The 24,464-nt window shown below is 41.5% G+C and overlaps 2 protein-coding genes across 2 annotated transcripts; both read right to left on the reverse strand.

Moving 5' to 3' along the window:
• Positions 1 to 989: 989 nt before the first annotated feature.
• LOC102722803 (CDPK-related kinase 3-like) lies at positions 990 to 6,058 on the reverse strand. The gene is made up of 11 exons (XM_006661882.2): positions 5,390 to 6,058; positions 4,025 to 4,155; positions 3,334 to 3,375; positions 3,143 to 3,251; positions 2,964 to 3,042; positions 2,515 to 2,811; positions 2,299 to 2,408; positions 1,866 to 1,976; positions 1,662 to 1,724; positions 1,399 to 1,566; positions 990 to 1,314 (listed from the first exon to the last, which is right to left on the reverse strand). Exons 1-11 carry the CDS (start codon positions 6,056 to 6,058, stop codon positions 1,174 to 1,176), a joined length of 1,920 nt encoding a protein of 639 aa, XP_006661945.2. The 3' UTR covers positions 990 to 1,173.
• Positions 6,059 to 19,881: 13,823 nt separating this feature from the next.
• Positions 19,882 to 23,362, reverse strand: LOC102713124 (cytochrome P450 89A2-like). The gene is made up of 2 exons (XM_040528397.1): positions 22,141 to 23,362; positions 19,882 to 20,910 (listed from the first exon to the last, which is right to left on the reverse strand). Exons 1-2 carry the CDS (start codon positions 23,344 to 23,346, stop codon positions 20,545 to 20,547), a joined length of 1,572 nt encoding a protein of 523 aa, XP_040384331.1. The 5' UTR covers positions 23,347 to 23,362; the 3' UTR covers positions 19,882 to 20,544.
• Between the last annotated feature and the right edge of the window lie 1,102 nt (positions 23,363 to 24,464).

Raw genomic sequence — 24,464 nt, forward strand, 5'->3', positions numbered from 1 at the left:
GATTTCCTGGTGGTGTGGGTGGAGTCCAATAGTGCTTTCCTGCAAAGAGTTAGTACTTGTCCTGTTCATTTTGAGTATAACCTGACATGTTATGCCTGTTTATAGTTGGATCACTCCTAAGTTCATACTCCATCTTAAGATATTAAAAAAGTGCACTGGTGTTCATTCAAGTTTATGCTTGTTTTTCGTTCGATCACTATTAGTCTATACCCCCTTCATCTCAAAATATGATTTCCCATTTCCCAAATCCGTAGTACTAGATTGTATCTAATTCGGTATTTTTCAATATTTTGTGAGGGAGGAAGTACTATTAAAAAAAGGGAACAACCCACAAAGGCAGAAACTTCTGTTCATGGACACATCCTAAATTCAGTTGCCTGTTGATCTCAGGCAGAGAACTCAGAAATCCTCGGCAAGGTAGTACAGCTGAGTAGCAATCCAATCCAAGTGCTAACCAGACAGCGAGGAAGATCCTTTCATCCCCGTGACATGTTTTGTGTTTTTTCTAAGTACCTTTCGTACCTGAAAGCATTTGGTAATTGTCCTGAGAACCATAAAAGTGGCCGTACAGTTGTCCGGCAAAAGCAAAACACACTACGACATTTGTGGCCTTTTCTGCCCCCATCTGCATTGGATTAGTCAAGCAATGGCAGTTTAGAATAAATAAAGAACACACCAAACAAAAAGTAAATTTTAAGACGTCATGATCATTATCATTATCATTGTCACCATTATCATCAGATGTTTACCTGTAGCAGCTTCTTCTGTGATTACTTGATGAAAAAGGAAAGGCACATAGATGGCACCAGTGATAATACATGCAACATACTAAAATAGACTAGAAGGCATGGAAGAAAGTTAAATCAAGGGTGAGCCAACTATACAATGCCCACCGACAAGCCAGATTAAGAATGGTTTAATCAGAACAATCAAGATGAGAGCAGGTAAAAGGTAAAACACAAACAGGTAAAAGGTAAAACACATTCAGGTAAAGGTAAAACACATCCTTTCTTCTAAAACTCCATTGTGAACTTTCACTTTTGGTTTCCTTTTTTCTCTACATGCATTCTCTACAAGCTAAGCCACGAAAAAGAGAGGCAAAACGGCAGCAATCCTCTGACTCCCATGAATGAAAGCAATGGAAGCTATTCAAGCAAACAAGGCAAAAAAAATTTAATGATGCCGCCTCGCGTTGCTACTTCGCATCGTCAATCCATGCAAAAATTTGGTATAACCTAGAAAGCTAAGCTTGCCATCAGACGGTCTAATCCAGTCGCGGACGATAGAATATGCTGCGGAAGAAAGGTTCATCTCCTGTCAGGGGAAATGGGCATTGGATTAGTGAAACTCACAAAATAAGATATTTGAGTCAATTCTCAGAATATTTCTGTTGCATACCTGCGCCAGCTCCTCAATTGTGATGGGACGGTTGCCTTCCTGCTCAAAGTACTCAAATGCAGTGCCAGCTATTTCCTCCCACCGTGATAAAGCCTCAAGTTGGTAAGGACTGATTGTCGCCGCCCGGAACTCCTCAAAGTCCATTCTTCTATAGGCAAGTGGCTCCAACTGAAATTGAATACAAAAGTAAATTCGGATGAATGACATATAGCATACGCTTAAATGAAGAAAATGAAATAGTGAGCTGAGTGAGCATTTCATACCGCATTCAAGATATCAAGGGCTCTGGATTCCTTCATAGCATCCGTAGAGTTTTGCAAAAGAGCCTGTAGAGTTAAAATGTTGATAAGTGTTATTGAGTTCAGTATCCCACAATGACAGTAATTCAAATGCTGACAAGAATAAGAGCTTGAATAAACCTAGTCAAGATTATGATTGTAACAATTTCATAGAATAAGAGCACTTACCATCCTGAAGTTTTCAATGCATATCCGACCATCAGTACTACTTGGTTCTAGCAAGTTGTACTGTGCTCTAATGTAGATAAGCTCGTCTTCTGTTATTGCTCTGGACAAAGCCTGCATCATTAAAAAGGGAAAATAAAAGGATTAGTAGCATAGAAAATTGGTCAACAAAGATCAACAGGATAAAAAAAGTAGAATCAATGTAAACAAGAGATATCTCCACCTCCCTGTGTGAAGTATATTAACCTAGACAGCTATTTCTCGCAAGTTGGGACTATATGGTATATAATTACATGTACATACAACCACAGGGGTGTGTTGCTATCTGATAATCAAGAAAAAATATGGAAGTTTCACAGCATTGGTATCAGAGTTATAGGATGAAGTAGTGCAGTAACATTGCATGCTACAGAGATTACAAGGATGAAAGCAAAACCTTTAATGCCGCTCGCTTGAAAGGTGTAGAGCGAAGATATGCTTTAATCAACTTAAACACTAGCATATCCAGAGGGATCGGTCGGCTTTCATCTCGCAACCAGGGATGAGCTACAACAAACAGACAATACATAATAAATTTACTAACGGAAACTTAAAAGAAATGCTATCTGTAACTGATGTAGAGAAACCAAGGAGAATCACAGGGACTACTCACAGAGTGCCTGGGCAGCAGTCATTCTCTTTCTGTAGTCCTTGTTAAGAAGTCTTTTGACAAAGTCTTTGGCTTCAGGAGATATTGCAGACCACGGTGTGTCATCAAAATTAGGATCAGCTCTCAGCACTGAGCGGAAAATGCCTGATTCAGTCCGTGCCCAGAATGGTCTGCTACCGCAGAGCAAGATATAAGTGATAACACCAATACTCCACATGTCTGCTTCTGTGCTATATGACCGATGTAGGACTTCCGGGGCAACATAGTATGCACTACCAACAATATCATTTAACCTTTCATCTGTAAAAGAAAATGCATCAACCAATTAAAATATTTATTTAAAAAACTTTAAAGCGTAGGAACGTCAGGATAATTCATATAGATTTAAAAAACATAGGTGAATGCCAGGACAAGTTCTTCGTAAGGGCATAATTCTTGTGTGGGGGAACTACCTGGCCTTATAAAATCAGAAAGTCCAAAGTCGATGATCTTCATAGGTGAATGTTCATCTTTAGTGCTGAATAGGAAATTCTGACAAGATCAAGGGTATAACTATTAGATGGAATATATCAACAATATTTGTAACAAGATAAACACAGTTCAATTTATGTACTCAACATATAAGACGGACCTCTGGCTTCAAATCACGGTGAACGACACCTTGAAGATGGCAGAAAGCAACAACATTTAATATCTGTTCAACTATAACTTTAGCATCTTCCTCAGTGTATCTCCCACCTCTAAAAAAGGCAAGCAACACTGCATTAGTGCTATACTTGTTTTAGTTTGCAAAAAAAATATGTCTAAAGAAAAATATAATACCTGGACAAAATTCTGTCCAATAGCTCCCCACCTTCACATAACCTGCTCAATAACAGATAAATAAAATATGAATCACCATGCAACTTTACACGGAAAAAAAGGGTACTTGTAACCAGATAGCAAGCCCATTTTAGCATAGCTTTTAGATGATGGAAATATCCATCACCTCTACTCTTGATGTGCTAGAAATATGGCATATGCAATATCCTCAGGTTCAAAAACTATCAAAGGGTAAAGTCTATTTTGGCCTCTGATTAGTTTTCAATTCACTGTAAACTTACAACCTGTATGTTTTTCACCCGCCAACTTCCAGAACCAGACAAATAGCAAATCTGAACCCATTCAACAATGGTTTTTCTATCACATGGCAGTGGCATTCGCTTGTGTGAACTCCTATTATGATTGTTTAGCTTATGTGGGTGCCATTTAGTCAGGTCCACATCAACAAATTTACTTAACAGGAGTTCACGCCAGCAAAAACCACTACCACCTGAATCAAAAAATCACTGGTGGGCTAGAGTTTGGGGTTTTATTTGTATTTTACGTAGTTCTGGGTGATATATAATCCTTTTTGGGGGGTTCGGTGTGAAAAAAATGACTTCAAGAAGAATTTGAGACCAACTTTATGAAATCCAAACAGCCAACTATGTAAGGATGAAAAGTCAACAGTATCTGAAAAAAAGAAACGTACTCCATGATTATGTAGACATTAAGGGCATCCTCACATGCATCATAAAATTTCACAAGATTCGAATGCCCAGATAAAGCCTTCAGAATTTTCACTTCCCTGCGCACATCCTCAATTGATATTGCTGTTGTCATCTGATAAAAAAGAACAAAAAGTTGAGATCATGTTCCAAAGAATTAAAATGTCAATATGTAATAGACTAACCCAGAGAACTCATATTTTAATCCAGGGAAATTTGGTGCTTAGTGATTGATCATCCTCTCTATTTATATTAATGAGCTCACTAGTTCAAGCATTAAAATTAGATACTTACGTCAAACAAAAAGGCTGCTGACATTCTGATACATACTATATATATGACAGAAGAGAACACAACTGCATGAGATGCGAATAGACGAAAATATGAAAGAAGAGAAACGCATTGAACAATGTATATGATTAGGGAGCAATAATTTACGGAAGCAAACTGAAATATTCAATAATCAATGCAAGTAATAATGCTCTGAAAGGTGTTTATATGCACAAGAAACATCAATGCTCGCATGCACATATACGTGCACATACATTCCTTATGACATTGTACATTAAATTTTAGCGGTAATTTGTTGGGCTGACATCAAGAAACAACGATTAAAAATTGAACAATGTCCAATTCAGTGTCTAATTAGATTTCCAAGGACAATCATCTCACTATCAACATTACTCAACTTATTTCCCCAAAAATATAGAGGATACTTATTCACCTAATAAATTTTCTTATCCTCTAGCTCCAGTCATATCAAAGCGCACAATATGGATTAAGTAGCCCCAAACCCTTTTGCAGGCAACCAACATTTGAAACTACTCCAGCTACAATGCTACTACTTTCCAAGCTATCTGGGAATCATACAGAAATCAGTCACTTCTTAGCATAATCGAAAAACTGTATATACTATATACCACGACCCCACGTTTTGTTAAATAATGAACAAGAGAACAAGAAACAGGTAGCAGTATGGCAGATCGATAGATGATTAGATCACAAAAGCAGACAAAACATTAAATGTAGGAATGCTGAAAACAAGATCTCCACAATGTACTTTTTACCGCCACAGGAAATACCAGCACGATTATGAATACACATTCCTAGCTCAATGTTCAAGTTAGGCAAACAAAGAAATGATTGATTTGCTGTTGCAATGTCTGGCGATGGCATTACCAAGTCGCTAAACACTTGCTGCGAAACCAAACCACAAATCCTGATCCATCGTAGAACTCCTCGAAGGATCATAGCAAGATGGCATCTTCGTGTACGAGCTAAGTCCATAGAAATTCGATAGATTGTGCGCTTTTAGTAAGGGTGGAGAATGAGATCACGATTGGTCAGACCTTGGCTTTGGAGATGACCTTGACAGCGAGGAGGTGGCCTCTCATGTCGCCCTTGCGGGCACGCGCGAGGCAGGTGTGGCCGAAGTGGCCGCGTCCCACCTCCTTTCCCAGCTCGTACTTGACCGCGAAGTGGCGGTCATAGCCGAAGCTCTTGTCGAGCTCGCGTTCCACCTCCGCGCCGCCGCCGCCGCCGCCGCCCCCGTGCTCCGGGATCGGGACCTCGGCGGGAGGCTTCGCGGCCTGCGCCTGCGCCGACGCCGGCGAGCGCTGCCCGAGGCGGCGCGCCAGGGACGCCTTGATGTGCTTCGCCGGCGACGGCGGCGGGAACGGCCGCCGGAAGAACCGCCTCGGCGTCGTCGCGGACGGCGCCGGCGACGGCGCGATGCCCTCGGGCAGCGGGCTCCCCGCCCACGGGCTCCCCACCGCCGCCACCGACGCCCTCCCCGGCGTCGCCCCCGCCCCGGCCCCCGCCCTCCTCCTCGGCGTCCCCGCCGGCGACGGCCTCCCGCTCCGCCTCCCTCCTCCTCCTCCCCCCACCTCCTCCCCCGCCGCGCTCACCGATATGGTCGTCGTCGTCGTCGTCGTCCCCACCCCTCGTCCCCCTCCCCCTCCCCCTCCCCCTCCCCCATCCCCATCCACCGCCACGTTCCTCGCATAGCACTGCCCCATCCCCCCCACCCGCGATCGCCCACACCACCTCACCTCACTCCACTCCACTCCACTCCACCCCACCCCACACACAAACACCACCACGCCGCCGCCCCCCTCGAGCCCCCCCGCGTCCCAGGATTTATAGCGCGGGGGGATGAGGAGGAATGGGGGGAAGAAATGGAAGGAAGCAATGGTGGTGGTGGTATCAATGAGAAAATGGAAGGAAGAAGAGAGGAGGCGAGCAGCGAGTAACGTACGCGCCTCGCTGTGTGTGCGGGTGCGCGAGGGAGGGAGACGGTCTCCGCGAGGCCTCTCTCTGACGCGTGGGCCCTGCCGGGGCTGCGGGTGCCTGGCCCACCGGTCAGCGGCGGGTGGGTTTTAGGGTGGTAGGGTATGGTGGGGTCTATGATCTTTTTTCCTTTCCCGTATAGGCGTGTGTATAGCTGGTGTATTTCGTCGGCTTTTTGTTTTTTTTGTACGCTTCCTTTTTTTTTTTGAATTTAGGCGTTGTACAGAGATACGGCTGACGAGTTTGGAAGAATACATCCAAGGTTTTCGTGGGTTGTAGAGGCTGCATCTTTATTGTTGCAGCTGGAGTGACACCTTTTTTTTTTAAGCTGGAGTGACACATGTTTTTATAAGCGCATGTATATACATTAGCGGTAGTAAATAGTCATTGGTATTTATCACGTGAAACATAGTGCGTATGCGTTGAAACAAATTTTACTCAAATTGGATGAGACATCCAATACAATTTTGGGTGAGGTGCCAATAACCAAAGTTTTATGTTTTGCTTCAACAAGATAATATGACGAACGAATTAACTAAAATAGTTTGCATTCTATCTTTTCGGAATGAAATGGTTAGTATTTGATCGAGCAAATATCTTTTTGCTACCGTGAATAAGAATTCTCTGATTCCCGCTAATATTATGTATGTCTTATTTATACAATTTTTATGGCTACGCGATCTAGATATCATTAGTTGCATCCTACTATTTAGGTTTTACCAGCATCAAATGCTCCAACTTAGTGGTGCCTCCAACTCATCTACCTACCCTAAAGCTAGTTAGTCATGATTTGTTTTTATTAACTAAGCGACAAAAAACCGTTATATCAGTTAATCCTAGAACATAAGAGCGTGTGTCGTTGCCATTTAATCCAACCGTTACGCCATTCGTTTCAACGTATAAAAAGAACATCCGAGAATATTGTACTACCTCATTTCTAATATAGAGGTGTGAAATTTCGAGCTGCAAAATTATTTTTTTAAAAAAATGATTCAGCCGTGTGGAATATAAAGAGGAGAATGATCGATTGATCCATCAATTGATCTGGCACCCCGGGTAAAACAAGTGGCTGATCGATCATCCTTTGGTATTTTGCTGGTGCGGTTCAACTGGATTGTATGCGAATGATACCATCCATCCATCATCCATGCGCGGAGCGTGGCGTGTGTGTGGTGTGGTCACCCTGCTCGTTGCGCTGCCCAGCTGCACACCGGACACTGCCACGTGGGCCCCACGCAGCGTGGGGCCCACCTGTCATAACCTTACGCGTGTAGGAGCGCTCGAGGAGTCGAGGTCCCTGTCCCCCCCTCTCCCTCACGCGGAAAGCCATGTGACCCTCCAAAAAAAGAAAAAATCCCACTCGAAATACCGAGTTGATTATTTTATTTGCGTATTCACAGGAAAATACGAAACAGATACGAATACGTTACGTGTGCTTGTATCAGAAGGGAATCTCTTCAATGCTGATACTCCAAATATACGCCTTCTAATCTTGCGTATCTCCAAGATATACATACCAATAAATGAGTAGCACCAATTCATGGGCGATTTTATTTTCAGATATAGCTTGATTTATATCGTGTATATCTATCTATCTATCCATCTATCCATGCATTTTTATTTCATTATTGTCTACCATTTTTTTATGGATGTATCCATTTTATTTTGCATTTTTCTTGATAGTATTAATTTCTTCTTGAATTGGACTCGTATTTTGATGCTTGCTTGCTCCTAGTGCTATCTGTTCGCTTCTGCAGACAGGCCAGGTGGTGGTCCTTGTTCTAGCGTCAACTGCAAGTTTATGGTTACTACCACTTTTTTCCTTTCCATGCTTGCATCAGAGAGTAGTAAAAAAATTGATTAAACTGACCATTTCTGATATCTGAATAACGTCACCGAACAGTGGAAGAATCGAAATTTTTTAGCTTGATTTGACCCAATCGCTAGAAAAATTCAAACGATGCTTATAGTTACAGTAGAATAGCTGTTCAAAATTGGGATTTTTCTGTGCTCTTTGGAAGATGAAAATTTTGCTTCTTCGTACTTGGTTGACCAACCAGTACTTGTTTGTTTGCATCTCATCTCACTTCTCCAAAAACAGTACATTAAATTGAAAGAGAAATCTAATTAAGAAATGCTCCCAGATGCTGTTCATATTCCTGATGAAATATAGAACTCGCATAAAATATGCAGCTGATATAACAATCACAAAAGCCTCTGTCAGAGATCAAAACAACCCTGATCAGGATTCAATCGATCCCAGGAGCAGATCAGGATCCTTCTTCTCCGAATAAACAAAGTTGTGTGTTGCTGTCTCTCTCTATGGCAACCTCTATCCAAAGCCAAAAACTAAGTACTCCTAATAGCTATATGACAAAATCAAACACACAGCCAGAGTACCAAGCCAAACCAAACCGATGGAAAACGCCACATGCATCCATGGGGGGCCCCTTGACAATGGCTTCTCCAAGATCCTTGCGTTATATTGGCCGGTGATCTCTGCAGCCAAGTTCTCTGTTGGTTTGAAACTTTGAACTACACCTGATAAGCCCCAAAAAAATAAACAAAACAACCAAAAATAATTTAAAGATAAAAATATTATATGTATGTCCTTAAGTGGTTTAAAATTAAATTAAAATAGATGATGAAAAAGGACACTAAACTTAATATTAAAATTTTAAATTTTGACTATACGTAACAGGCTAACAATCATAGAACGAGAAGCTTAGGTGGTGCTTGAGATAGATAGATACGACTAGTAGCTAATTAAGATTGAAAGATTATTTAATGTTTGTGATACTTATTCGAGGTATAAACAACCGAATTAAGGGGTGTTTGTTTCTAGGGAATTATTTTTAGTCCCTAGTCATTAAACATAAACTAATATAAAAAAACTAATTTCATAAATAAGAGCTAATCTACGAGATGAATTTTTTAAGCCTAATTAATCCATAATTAGCAAATGTTTACTGTAGCATCACATAGGCTAATCATTGATTAATTAGGCTCATTAGATTCGTCTCACGAATTAGTCCAATATTATATATGGGTTTTATTAATAGTCTATATTTACTACTTCAAATTAGTATCCAAACATCCAATATGACATAGGGCTAAAAAGTTTAGCCCCATCTAAACAATCCCTAACTTACATAGTGAAAAAGGAAGGTTCAATGAGGACTTTTTTTTTTACGAAAGACATGGTTTAGGAGCATGCAGGGTTTACATTACCGAACGATAATCAAAATCTGAGCCTAGTCGGTATCACATTTTTCAACAAATTTCGACCTCATTTTGACTGACTTGACTGAACTTTGATCGATTAACTGTTTGACATTTGAATTCATCAAAAACCATTCAAATTTTTAACCAAAAATTGATTCCAAGCCACACAAAAACATTGAAAACCGCAAAAATCGGCCGGCTTTCGTCGTCTTTGCTAACCCCAGGAGCTAGTAAAGCATGACTTTTAAAAGGATCCAAAATCCTAATTGGAAACAAAGAATAGTACTAATAAGGGCATTCTCAACCCAATGACTAGGATGGTGTCTATAGCATTAAATAAGTTGTCACATAAGATGATGTGGCAAGTGAATAAATGAGGAAAGAGAATAAAACCATGTCTTGCATAAGACATGGTTTCTGCACAACATCCAAGATATCATGTGAGATAAGTAGCATTAAATTTAAATGTGAAATAGTGATGTTTGTATTGAAAGAGTAGTGTCCGGTACTAATTTCTTGATGATGGGAAGTTTTTAGAAAATGTTATAAGTTGAGAATGCCCTAATTAAGCCGATTGCCGGCCAACATTGCCTAGCTAGCAATAACGGCTGCATGGTATGCTACAGCACGCATGCAGAGGGGGGGGGAGGTGACAGTTCAGAGAGGGATATCCGGTGTGCTTAGTTGGTAAAAATTTTTGCTAAAGAGGTCATATCGAACGTTTGATTGGACGTCGGAAGAAGTTTTCGGACACGAATAGAAAAATATTTCAGATTCCGACTGGAAACCGCAGGACGAATCTTTTGAGTCTAATTAATCCGTCATTAGCACATGTTGGTTACTGTAGCACTTATGGCTAATCATAGACTAATTAGGCTTAAAAATTCGTTTCAAGATTTCTTCCATAACTGTGCAATTAGTTTTTTAATTCATCTATGTTTAATGCTTTATTTAGGTGTCCAAAAATTCGATGTAATGTTTTTGAAAAAAAAATTGGGAACTGAACAGGCTCTATGGTCGCTGGATTTTGGTTTTGGGGTTCTTCAGTTCGGCCTGGTTGGTCTGTGAGAGAGAGATGCTGCTACCTTCCAAGGGAGAAACACCCAAAAAAAAAACCTCTACAACGAGGCTTCGAGCTCGAGAAATTGTTTGCAGTATTGCAGCTACCGTTTGGACAGTGATGCCGATACATGCATGGCTGCCTGCTTACGATGTGGATGAAGATGTGGCGCCACAAATATAATTGGCCTGGGGCTGGGTGTTGAAGAAACTTAAAACTTAAGACGGATCTAACATAGAAGCGGGACGTCTTTGAGCCCTTATTATCGGTTCTAGGTCCATAGAGATCTCTAAATTTCCATTAATTTTTATCTATGATATATAGAAAGTGGGGCTAGAGATTTATTTCGAGGGTAAAGAATATGATTTTTGATCGGTCTATTATTTTCTCTGAGCAGGATGAGGATAGTTATTGAGTCGAGATGAATCACGCTCTTAATATCAACTTGCCCCAACTAAAAATTAAAATTTGTAACTTTATTTTAAAGTTTTTCCATTGCAGTAGTCTATTATCTCAAGATTAGCCTTTTAACGTCAAATTTATTTAGCAAATATATTATTTTGTGTTGCTTCATTCATGTTTCATCGCCTTTATCATACGCTCCTGAATCAATCAATATTCAGAATTCCCAAGGCTATCCTTCTAAACTGACAAGAGCCGAAATACGCTTGGGTTCTTGTTGTCCTTTCTTTTGCTGATGACTCAAAACCGACAAATTGCCTCTTCTCATTCCGTGCGCATGCGGTTTTCTTCCTTTCCAAGCAGGACGACTAATTTGCACGAGCTGATTGATGGTCCAATTAAGCCATGATATGTCCTTCTGATTCCTTGTGTAACACTGACAGTCTCACCATTTGGCTTGTGTTTATACTTGTGAACTAAAATTTAAATTTGGAACCATAAATTTAAAATTAAATATGAGGTTTTTTATCGTAATTTATTTTTTAGCTTTTGATTTTAGATAACTAAAAACACGTACATACAAATTATGTTTCGTGTGTGAGTATTTTCCCAAAAGAAATGAAAAAATGACCATCTAATACTATCGAGTACTGAAGTATAGCAAACAAACAATGAAGTGATTGTTTGTCTTTTTCATAAAAAAGCCAAACCATATATTTGCAAAAAAAAACAATAATTTACGAATAAAACTTTTATATACATTGTTAGCGCTCTAAAAGTTGTTAAAAAATAAACTTAATAAAAATCTCTAAATCAGCTATAAATTTAAAGTTAAAAATTTAAATTTTAACTAAACTTCAACCAGCGAAACTACGAAATGATGATGGGAGTGAGCGCAGTTTTGGGGAGCTGAAGATACGGCGGAGTGGAGACGTTTCCATGGAGTCGAGTTCCCTGCGAGGTTTGTGTCAGCTAGCTCGACAGGACTCCGATCGAGCAACGGAATGTGTGTTTTTTCTTGGTCCCCAACCCCAACAGCTGTGCAGCGCAGGCAGGGTACGGTGGTGGTGGAGTAGGAACACCGCACATGTCAGCAAATTACCAGCGCCAGCCAGCTTCGCAGTGCGCCGCTGCCTCGATACATACGGTCATCAAATCCTGCAGCATCTCTCGGTTATTATTCACCGTGTAATCCCTGTGATAATTATTATTGGCCGTAACTTCTTTAAAGCAAATACAAATTAATTCCATTATATGAAGGGGAAAAAAAGCCCAGAGTCCTCCGAGTTGATCGGCCGCATCGCAGTCATCGTCTTTTCATGTTTCAGCTCACGTTGCTATGGATCGTTGTCTCAGAATAAAACAATTCCTATATTATTACACGTTTCCTACGTCTTAAAATATAGTTATTTTTAGAATAATACTAAATTAAATATTTCGAAATCTATACATTAATAAAAAAAATAAAAAGATCGATCGGTAATAATGATGCTATGATATTCCTATATATCTTTAAACAAACTCTAGTGATGGTGTGGATGTTAAATTTGCGTGCACCTAGCACAACTATGTCCCGACATGTGCGACCATTCAAACAGATCCATTATGTTATATTAAAACAATAATAAAGATAGTTCTGCCAGTGTTTTGGATTAATATATAATTTTGTTATAATGTACAGATATTCCTCCAGTATCATTAAACAATCTCTAACAATATGTAATTCTTTTTATTTAAAACTTATGTTTTATAAAAAAAATTATTAGTTAAAGTAGCATCTCGAAGACTATATAAAGATCTATAAGAAGTTATACGTTGGGACACATGGATTACTCCCTTCATCCAACTTCATTTTTGCCTTTTGTAATTTTCCGACAAAAACTTCAATCTTAAAGCGATCATTGTATTAGAGTTGGTAAAAGTGGGGATAAATGCATTGAATTTTGTTAAAATGGTAACAAATTCATTTATTGTTTTTTGGATTTGTACCGATATGTGTGGGATGGAGAAAAGATAAAGTATTTTGGAGACAGATTAGGTAGTACCCTCAATATGGAAATCGAAGAGTTTTATCTATTTAATAATCCTTACATACTCACTTACCAATAAATGATATTTCGGCCCTTTGTTCTCCTCTATAACTTATCCTTAATATGTTAAAATATGTTTTTTTCTAGAAAGAGGTAGCATTCATTAGCTGTATTGTTTGGACTCTGATGTGTAAACAGGGACAAAATCCGGCTGAAGGTTGCGCTTAATTAAGGTTGTGTTTGAACCAGCGGATCGACTAGACTACTCCCTCGTCTCTAAGTAAACATACATGTTTTCTAAATCGTTAAATAGTACGTATTTTTCAAAAATCATATATAAAAATTTATATGAAACATTTAAATTGAATTTTAAATATTAATAACCAATCAATCGTGTGCTAATAACTGCCTCGTTTCACATGTCAGAATATTCTTAGTTTGTTCAGGCGAACCGAACCTAGTGTGATTTGTATAGTTCAGCTCCATCTTTTTACTGAAACGATCATGGTCGCAGACTCTGAATTCACTGGACTAGATGCGTCATACACACACACACACAGTAGTGATGTTGCTGATCTTGATTAACTGGTTGCAAACTACAGGTTCAGACACTCAGAATGGTAGGTTCCACGCCGTTCCATTGAGCAAGTTAATACGACTTCGGTTAACGAGATAACCTAGATGGTTAGCCATGTGACTACCTGCAGCCTATCAGCGTATAATACTGTTCTCTGATGTTGCTACATTCAGTTGATCGGTCGGTCTACCTGGTTTTAACAGTTCTTAACCTGGTCAAGCTCCATTATGTTAGGCCTGTTTGATCATAATGCAGAAACAGTATATAATATATATGCATAGACCTTAATTGCCTATAAAAAAGGATTTTTTAAAAAAGATATATATACTCGAATGGTTATGAGCTATCTATTATTTTGGATCCAATGAATCTGATTTTATTATACTATATCAATATCAATAGTATATGTATTAGAAATTTTTAGGGATAAAATATTAAAACTAAAATATATAATATTATGATAAAATTTTGCATATCATATAGCATGTTAAAATAGATGGATTGGTAATATATCTCACCAAAGTTTCAAATAAAATATTTAACGCACTTATAGAAAAACACAATTAGATTTAAATTTACCGCACGCTACCGCTACCGTAGAAGATAACGTCTCAGTGCCAAAAAAAAAAAAAGGTGCTGGGAGATAGTTGTACGTATATACTAGACACAGTTGCCGCATTCATGGACTTGATTGGGACTGGGATTATTCTACAGCAGCATTAATCCGTAATCTCGCTGCAGATGAATGGCATTACGGCCTCCATGACGCATGCACGCAGGAAACATTGATCAATCTCTCCAGCTTAATTTGAGTGTACATGTGGCGATCCATAGACCAGAGAAATTAATTAATTAATTAATTGATTAACTGACGATCCATGGAGGTAGCTCTTGTACACGTCCATTTTCGTTCGACAAAAAAAAAAGAGATTAATCTATGCAAGATTGCAATCAAAATGTCTCCACGGCATGTAATGTAATTAACACGAACCGTGTCTTGAACAATCTCTGGCGTACGTTTTAATGGCGCTTTATTTGGGGGCCTTTCCAGCATAGCTGTCCAAAGACGCCGAATTTGCTGGTTTGGTTCACCTACTCGTTTGCCCGTACTATCAATTGCCAGAGGTTAAGAATGTGTGCTTGCTTTTCTCTCGACGATTTGACACCAAATTGGTCGCGATTTCAGCGGCGGTTCGTCATCAGCAAGAGCGATATTTTTCCCAATCTTCTCCAATTCTGAAGCATCATCATCATCATCCCAGGAATCGGCTTGTCCTGCTCGGCTTTGTCGCTCGGATGTAAGCAGGTTTACATTACCTCTAAAACCATCGTCCGACGAGATATTTAACTTTTTGTCGCTCTTACAGATGTTCATAACAGATTTGTACCAGATCCATATGTCATAGACTCATGATGAACCACATGTCATAGACAGCGAGTAACAAATCTGCTTTGACCACTCGTAAGAGTGGCAAAAGGTTTAATTTTTCCCATCCGACAAAGCACGATTATCCTATTCGGTTATACAGTTTTGTACGATAATCGCGGTAACTGCGACGGTTTCTTCGCCGATTTCTGTATACCCTGATGTAAGCATGCAGCAGCAGGAAAACGCGAGCTCGATCGGGGACCAGGCAGCTGCAGCTAGAACACAATAGTTTAATTCCTTCACGCCCACATGTACCGCGTACTTCGTCTACGGCGTTGGATATTCAGCAAAGTACCGGTACAGTGCTAGCTAGCTCCTTAACCTAAGCAACTTCTTTTTGTTACTGTACCAGTAGCTCACAAACCGAAGAGCTACAGCTTAAACTGTTAAAGCCTCAACCACTCTTGTGTCTGCATCTCTTCAGAACTTAGCATCAAGTGAAGACTGGACATGGTGCTGTATTTTTGGAATCGGTTGTCAAGAATCTCTTATTGTATTATGGGTGATGCAACACATATAAGCTTACTTGGGAATTAGGATCTGATGATTCTTTTTATCCTTTCAGTTGTTTTTATCCATCTAAAAGGGTAGTTGGGGTTGAGTCCCATCACTTTTCATATTTCTATTATTTCTTTAAAAACTTGTTGGTTGTATGTGTTATGGTAGATGCCAGGATGCTACAGATTTCCATTGTCTTAACAAATTGAAGACTGGACCCTGAAGCGAAGCAGCAGCACGCAGTAATCAAGGACCAATGCCTAGTATGCTACTCCTACACTGCTATAGCAGTACTCTGTTAGTATGGTAGCAGTGATGCGTTGTTTTAGTTTTTATTACCGGCGCTGACTCCGGTGTATTTCACTGATAGTAGAATTTAATCTATACCGTTGATATGTTTTTATCGGACGGCTCTGATTAAATTATACTACCAATAATATTAGGTGTAACAGAAATTTAAAGGAGTAATATCGTCCTTTTTACTGTATGTGATCTTTATTGCAAAAAATAAAATTACAAAATACTGTTAATCAAGTAATTAACAAAGTAAAAAATATCTTTTTTACTGGTAGTATAATACTAACAGTAAAATGCACTGGAGAGTTGGCCTTTATTACCCCTTTCATATTATAAAGACATTCTATCTTTATCTAAATTTATCATAAGACATTCTATCGTTACCTAAATTCATATGTGTGAATGAATCTAACCTAAATTTATATATGTGTTAGTAAATCTAAAAACATATACGAAACATACAGAATGATACACTGATGAATCAAGATAAAATCAAAAAATCTTATAATATAAAATAAACAGCGGGAGTAATGTATTATAACGAGGTTTTGATAAGGCAAGCAGGTAGCTCTGCACTGATCGCTCTGTGTGGTCGCTGCATGCAGCTGCTAGCTGCAGCCTGCAGCTGAACACTAGCCGACGCCTCGTCCGTTCTTGCAGGCTGGTTCTCTGCGTGTATATTTGCATGTGTGTGCGAGTTCTCTCCTGGGAATTCTGTACATATGTGTGTGTACGTCGAGGATTCTGGAGTAGCGACTGACATGTTGTACACTGTAACCGGTAGTTTCTGCTTTTTAGATGACGCAGCGAATATATATCATCGTCTCATGGATCGATACATGGCCCAGGCCAGGCTCATGCAAGCAGACGCAAACGCCTGTAGAAACGCTGATGCTGCCAATCTGATAGGGCATCCCCAGCCATGGCTGGGAGCTAGCCTGGGAGAGATTCGTTCGAGGAGAGGAGATTATCACATGACATTGGATTGGATAAATCATAACCAAACGTCGGCCGGGTTAGGCAGCTGAGTCACTATTATCTAGCCTAATATCCCTGACCAGGAATAGGGTCGATCGGTGAGTTGCTCCCTAAGAAAATATCATCGTAGTCTTTTAGCTTCTGCTTATGTTTATTATCCAAAATTTTGCTACATTAAATTTTAAGTTGATTTTGAAGGCTTTTTTTATCGAAGCTCATTTTATAGCATTGACTTTTAAACCACTAATAATACGTTTACGTGAAATTTTTATTAACGAATTATTTTTTTGTTTGCAATCACGTCGATCACCCCTAGCGTTGTTCGTGATTGTTCACCAAGCACAGACCACCTAACCCGTTTGCAAACCTGGCAACAGTGTCAAGATGAGTTAGGCGCGAAAAGAGCAGGCCTATCTCAGTCTACATTACGGCTCTACCGGTTTCGGTCCCCAGAAGCAAAGCAAGGCGAGCGGGTAAAAAGGGAGGGCGACGGCACGGCCGAATTAACCGCGCGACAGACAGCAGTAGCGCGGTCGAGGCCGCGAGGATGTTGCGCTGCCCCGCGCTACCGGCTAGCCAGCCAGCTGCTCTTGCCGAAGGAAGGAAGCATTAGCACGGGCGCGTCCCGCGACCGCGAGCGCGAGCGCGGCCGCGCGCTACCCACCAAGCGAGCGGCCGCCGAAACACCGGCTTACCTGCTGCCGCTGCCGATGCGGATGCGGATGCCGCCGCGTGCGCTACCCTTTTGGCTTCTCTGTCCGTCCGTTGCGCCTGCTCGCATCGCACGCACGCGCGCGGTTGGGAGCGCGCGCTGCCGTTGCGGCGGCCTGCATGCATCCTTCCATCCACGACTGAATGGAATGGTGCTGCGGAGGCTCACATTCCATAGCTTTCTTTTCTTGTTTTTGTCGGGCTTTTCAGATTACTAAATCATGCGTTTAAATTTTTTATATAGGAAATTTATCGTGCCATTTTTAAAATTAGACGTTCAACTTTATTGTATCTACTTCTTTTATTTATTTATATCAGTGAATAGCTATTAAAATTAGAAAATCTTTATCTTTTCTTCGAGAAAAGAACGAGTGTGGACTCGTCCTGGTCTGGGCTGGCCTTTAGGTCTGTTTGAGGAGTTTTTTTTTCAGCCGCAGCTTTTTCTAAAAGTTGCTTCTGACAGAACTGCCCCAAATGATTCATAGCTTCTAAAATTATGTAGTAACAGATTCTATAAAATGAAGTAAGAATCTAGCTGCTTCTCATGATCTAAATTTCTCCAAATATGTCCTTTGTCTCGCCTCGCAGCTCGCTGCTGTCTTTTTAATTTGACCGCACGCGTTTAGCAAAATTAGCACCGTGCGATCGATGAGATCAGGGCAGTACTACTATCATATATCTCCTAGGGTCCTTCTCGCCTTCTCGGTGGGCCTGATTAGATGGGCCAAAATTCTGGTCCATTGTTCATGCAGTGTTAATAGGCCGAGATTTTAAGTCCAAATGTCTTACATATAGACACGTGGACAGATTGAATTAAGGCCCACCTAGATGTTAGATCAGGGCAGTCGGTAAAATACTCCATCCGTTAAAAAAGGGCTGCCTATACATCGTGTGACAGAAAATCCCACCACTGTCATTAAAATTTTGGACCATTGGATCTGCTTTAAGATTCATATAGACCCTAACACTATTTCTTTCTCCATCCCCTTTTTCTCTGCTCGCCACCACCCCACCGCACCGCCACCATCGCCCCACCGCACCGCCGCCCGTCTCGCCGGCTGGCCGGAAGGAGTCAACAGCGCCGGTGAGCCCTCTCCCCCCGACGAGCTCCCTTCCCCTCCCCGCTCCTCCTTCTCCTCTCTCTTTCTTCTCAAGGTGATGACGACGTCGCCCCTTCCCGTCCTGCCGTCTTCCCCGTCTCCGGCGGTTCCTCTCCGCCGGATCCACCACCACCGATTGCTCCCCGTAGCTGACGGTGCCTCCTAATCTCCGCTTGCTTTGCCCCCGTTGCCAACACCAGCCCACCACCCTCCTCCATCCCTGCGGCTTTGACGGCGCCGTCGCCACCTCGCCGCCTGTCGGAGTCCACCGCCCACCGCCGGTCCTCCGCCACCCATGGCCATTCCTCTAAGCCCAAAGGAAACCCCATCTTCCCCCTCCAACAACCCCTCCCCTCCCCCCTCCCCCCCCCCCCCCCCCCCGGCACCCTAACCCCAGACCCTAACTCGTATGCTCACTGCCGGAGTTAGGGGTGTTGTCGGGGCCGGAGAAGAAGGGGAGCTCGCCAGAGTTGGAGGAGAGAATGTCATGCACGAATCTTGGCATGGATCCAATGGTTCAAAATCTGTAGGATTTTATCCTCAAATTTCATTCAGATGTCATATAGCAATTCCGTAAAAAAAAATTGTAGGAACATAGGCTGCGTTCTTCTCGTATTATTCTCAGTTTTTTTCCGTAAAAATCTGGTTGGGGAAGATTTCGTTACAATATTGATTTACTACCTGCAGCAACCACATATGTATGGTTGGACAAGATTTTCTTGCAATATTGATTTGCTACCTACTACACCACGAGAGGATATATTTTTTTCTCGACGCGTCGCCGGAGGAGCTACACCTCCGAAGTGTTTGTGCCCATATCTGCTCACTGATCGCTCTGAGATCTGGTCGCTGCGTGCAGCCTGACGCTGAACAGTAGCTGATGCCTGTCCGTTCTTGTAGGCTACTAGTTCCCTGCTGGTAATTGTTCGTATTCGCGAAAGAAAATTTTATTATCCTAGTTAGATGTTTGATCGGATGTTATAAGGATTTTTGATACAAATAAAAAAACTAATTTCATATCTTCCCTGGAAACCTTACGGATCTTTTGAACATAATTAATCTGTCATTAGCACATAGGTTACTGTAGCACTTATGATTAATTATGAACTAATTAGGCTCAATAGATTCGTATCATGATTTCTATTTAAGTATCTAAAGATTTTATTTGATGTTTTTTTAAAAATATTAGAAACTCAACGGAGCCTTAACTGGTAGCCGGGAGAGGAGTCGTACTTGAACATGTACTTTCTGCTTTTTATTAAATGACGCAGCGAATATATAATTACACTTAATTAAAATATAGTTACATTGGAAAAAATCACTCTGGTGATTTATATCAAAACTGAAAAAGGAAATGGAAATGAGGCATTGGCCCAAAGTATGTGCCACGAGTGTAGCTGCGTTAAATTGGATGACAATAACAACATGTCCCCTCAAATTTCGTCACCTGAATATATCATTTGTGAACTCTCAGTTCGGTCAGCACACATTTATTTTTCGAAAAAAAGTGGACGCATACGATTTTTATAGAAAACAAAGGCAAGCGCTTTGCCCTATTCCATTAACATGGAAGACATATAATTTGCGCACATCGATCAGCCGACGACCCGCCCTCCATTTTTATTCGAAACCTGTTTCAAGATGATCAATCTTACGCTAGCTGGGCGCATCATATGATGCAATAACCGCAGCTAGGAATTTTATTCTTCCCATCACATCTAAAAAATGATCATCTCCCGTGCTAGTAACTAATTAGGTTTTTTTATCATCTTTAATAATACCTCGAGGTATCACAAATTTTAGCGTAAAATTCTATTATCTTAAAGTATTATAACTCAAGTTACTAAATTTTTACGCTAAAAATATGATAACTCAAGATATTTTTTAAAATACCATAAAAAAACTCAACTAATTAACCGCTACGCCAACACACGAGCGTGCGTTCGCCGGCGGCGTCCGCGGCACGACCAGCGCGCGGAGAGGGCGCTGCATGGCGGTGATGAAGCCGTAGTCCGCCGTGAGGTCCACCTCCCCGTCCTCGCCGGGGGCGCGGCGCCACTCGAAGGCGGCGACCAGGCTGGCGAGGAAGTACTCGAGGTGCAGCATGGCGTAGCCCATCCCGGGGCACCGCCGCCGCCCGGCGCCGAACGGCATCATCTTCACCACCTTCGTCGCCTCCTCCTGGTGCTTGCTGCCGAGGGCCAGCCGCACCCCTTCCCCTTCGCCGCCCGGCATGAACCTCTCCGGACGGAACTCTTGCGCGGATGCCCATATCTGTTTAAATTCATGGAGTTGGCAGATGAAATTAGGGAAAAACTTGGATGTTATCTAATAGTCGGTAAAAAATATCAATGTATAAACATGCAATTTTAAATTAAACTTCTATACGTGGTAACAAAAATAATAAAAATATGTGTGTATACTAGTTTCAATTTATTTTTGTTTTTTCTATAACTCGTAGAATTTGAATTTAAATTTGCATGTTTGTGGAGTGATATAACTCATATTAATCTATCTTATTATTTTTTTATATATATTTTTGATAATTATTTAGGTGACATGCAAGCACACGGGTGGACCCGTGTGTTTAAAACAGTTTCGCATGAAATTAGGGTGTGAAACTAGCACGGACGTACCATCTCCTCTTCGTTTTAAAATATTAAGGTAATATTCGATGGGATGAATAATCTCGATATAAGTCACGAGCTAGATTAGTGCTGCTACTACTACTGATCGATTTGCTGTTATCCCCGTCCTAAAATCTTTGCTCTAACTGTTTGTAGGTGATTAAGATTTAGAAAAAAAAAGAGTACGATATATCTCAATAAATGAGAAGTAGGTCGGATAAAAGGGTTAGCGAGGGTAAAATTATAATAATTTTGAACATAAGGTGATTGATATAACAGGTAGCGATAAATAGTATCTTACGTTTTAAACAACCCACCCCATCTTTTTATTACTAGTTATGTTTATAAGCCAAAATTAAATTTTCAATCTTAAGTTTAAGTTGATTTTGAGGTTTTCTTCCCTAAAGTTTATTTGTAGCATTACTTTTAGATAGCTAATAAAATATTTATAAAAGTTATATTAATAAATATTTTTATTACAAATATACTATTTGGTGTTTTTCATGAAAAACCCTTCTCTTGAAAAGGATATATGCCATTATAATTTTACTATGTCATCCTGGCTTACGTGTCATTGACTCACATAGTTCTTATATGTCGGTGAGATTTCAATATCATATCTCCAATTTTACAAAATCATAATGACACGGTTACAGATTTTTCTATTATTTTAAGTAGAAATGAATATTGTATTGCAACACCACGGGAGAAAGCACCAATGGTGAGTAGTGGGTATAGATCTCTCGAACTATGCTAGAAAACGTATCTATGGATGGATGCGCGTGTAGTTATGTTAAACCAGTATAATATTCCATATGGTATATATAGGTAACCGAAGAAAAAAAAATTAATGCGTCTTGTTTGGCTTCGACTTTACCTCGTTATCTCTGCCGATTTCTTCTATGGCGAAGCTGACGACGCTGCCCTGCGCGGCGTGCGTGTCGTCACCGAGCACCACGTCGCACCCCATGTGCCGCTGCACGGACGACACCGGCGGGTGCAGCCGCAGCGACTCCATGATCACCGCCCTCAGGTAGGCGCACGGCTCGCCGCCGGCCGCCTCGACCTCGGCGCGCAGCCGGCTCTGGACGTCCGGCCGGAGGATGAGGTTCGCCAGGATGTACTCCAGCTCGGCGAGCACCGTGCCCGTGGTCGCGCCCAGGTACTCCGACACGAGGCCGACCATCTCGCCTTCGGTGAGCTTCCGCCGCCCGGCCTCGCCGTCCGCCGCCGGGACCTCGAGGTCTAGGAGCGTGTCCACGTACGCCGTCGACGACGACGACGGCGACGTGGTGCCTTGAGTACGGCGCTGCTCCTTGCGTGCTCTGATGAGCGGGAGATACATCTCCTGCTGCCTCCGGCGGTAGTGGACCAGCTTCTTCCATCGATCCCGGTACACCAGCCTCGCCACCTTCTGGAAGGTGCCGAAGACGCGGGCTTTGGAGAGGAAGCTCAGGAACTCGTGCTGCACGACGCGCATGGTCTCGACGAGGTCGCCGTCCACGCCGTCGCCGAAGCAGGTGGCCACGTTGAGCGAGAAGAGCGCGGCGGACAGGCAGTCGCGGACGGGCACCACGCCGCCGGCGCCGGAGCGCGCGGCGACGTCCACCACGAGCGAGGCGAGCGCCCTTGCGCGGTGCGGCGCGGCGCCCGCCAGGCCACGCACCGGGTGGAACGCCTCCGAGCTGAGGTTGCGGCGGAGCGCGACCCAGAGCGGGCCGTACGGCACGGTGTTGATGTTGTGGACGCGGCCGCCGGAGATGGTGGACGTCGGGGCGCTCCCGGCGGGGCGGGTGGAGAACACGTCGGCGCGGCGGACGAGCGAGTCCACCGCGACGGCGCCGTCGCGGACGACGACCGTCCGCACGTCGCCCAGGCGGATGCCGACGAGGCGGAGGACGGCGTCCCGGCTAACCGCCGCCGTGTTCCACTTCCAGTTCCATGGCCGCTTGCTTGCGCGCAGCCGACCGAAGACGCAGAGCACCGTAGCTACCATGATCGCGAAGGAGAGAAGCAAGGGCGGTGAGTCGCAGGGCAGGGAGCTGCCCACCGCCATGGCCGGGCTCATCGTCAGCTCGATCATCACAGAGCTACTGCGCTTCAGCTAGTTCACAGTGCGATCTCACTTGTTTAGTATGGTGACGTATTTATACGTGAATGCTTGGACGTGCACTCCCGATCTTATCGATGTAGATGACTAGACGCCGTATTATTTCATTTTAATATGTGTTCGGATCATCGTTATTATGCTGATTGTTCGGGTGTGTCAAGAAAAAAAAACATAAATAAAAATTTTATAGATGTATTTTTAGTTATTTAAAAGTTAAGTTAAAAAATTAAAATTTGAAATACTCTAAAATCAAATTAAATCTAACCATCTAAATTTTAGCTTATAAGTTTTAGCTTATAAGAATAGGTGTTTAAAAAAAAGATAAAAGGCGGGGCACGAACAGGGTGGCAAAGTTAACATCAAATTGTACAGTATTAAAAAAGGTCTCGTGTCATGCATGGGAATATGTGGCCACCAATAGCTAGATGGGTATTCATTGCAAACACCTATCAAACACGAGCCCTGTCCCTCCAGACGGGAGACTGTTTTGGGCACCGTGTAAATAGTTATAAAAAATATACTCCCTCTATATTTTTTATATATTTTTATATATGACACCGTTGATTTTTAGATCACGTTTGATCATTCGTTTTATTCAAAATTCATATCCAAATATGCAAAATTATAATGCATAATTAAAGCTCCTATAATAATAGATCATATTATAATAAAATAATTAATAATTATATAATTTTTTAAATAAAACGAATGATCAAATGTAGACCTAAAAGTCAACGGCGTCATATAAAAAATATGGAGGAAGTAAAAAATTAATAAGATAGATTAATATGAGTTATATCACTTCACAAGCATGCAAGCTTAAATTTAACTTTTACAAGTTGTAGTAAAAAGCAAAAAATAAACTAAAACTAGTATACGCACATTCACAATTATTTTTGTTACCGCATATAGAAGTCGAATTTAAACTTGCATGTTTATGGAAAGATATAACTCATATTAATATATCTTGTTAAAAAAATTATATTTTTTATGACTATTTAAATGACATACAAATAACGGGTGAACATCATATCTACCCGCCCGTGTACTAAAATACTGTGTCCAACTCCAAACCAACCCGTAGTTGATCT

This window comes from Oryza brachyantha, chromosome 10 (assembly GCF_000231095.2).
Source record: "Oryza brachyantha chromosome 10, ObraRS2, whole genome shotgun sequence".
Classification (NCBI taxonomy): Eukaryota; Viridiplantae; Streptophyta; class Magnoliopsida; order Poales; family Poaceae; genus Oryza; species Oryza brachyantha.

What these genes read in the sequence shown, in the direction of transcription:
- LOC102722803 (XM_006661882.2), bottom strand. Translation starts at nt 6,058, where the DNA reads ATGGGGCAGTGCTATGCGAGGAACGTGGCGGTGGATGGGGATGGGGGA. An exon ending in GACTGCTGCCCAGGCACTCT is followed by an intron (nt 2,409 to 2,514) that starts GTGAGTAGTCCC and finishes TGTTTGTTGTAG; the next exon opens with CTCATCCCTGGTTGCGAGAT. An exon ending in CAATTGAGGAGCTGGCGCAG is followed by an intron (nt 1,315 to 1,398) that starts GTATGCAACAGA and finishes TTCCCCTGACAG; the next exon opens with GAGATGAACCTTTCTTCCGC.
- LOC102713124 (XM_040528397.1), bottom strand. Translation starts at nt 23,346, where the DNA reads ATGATCGAGCTGACGATGAGCCCGGCCATGGCGGTGGGCAGCTCCCTG. An exon ending in AAATCGGCAGAGATAACGAG is followed by an intron (nt 20,911 to 22,140) that starts GTAAAGTCGAAG and finishes GAATTTAAACAG; the next exon opens with ATATGGGCATCCGCGCAAGA.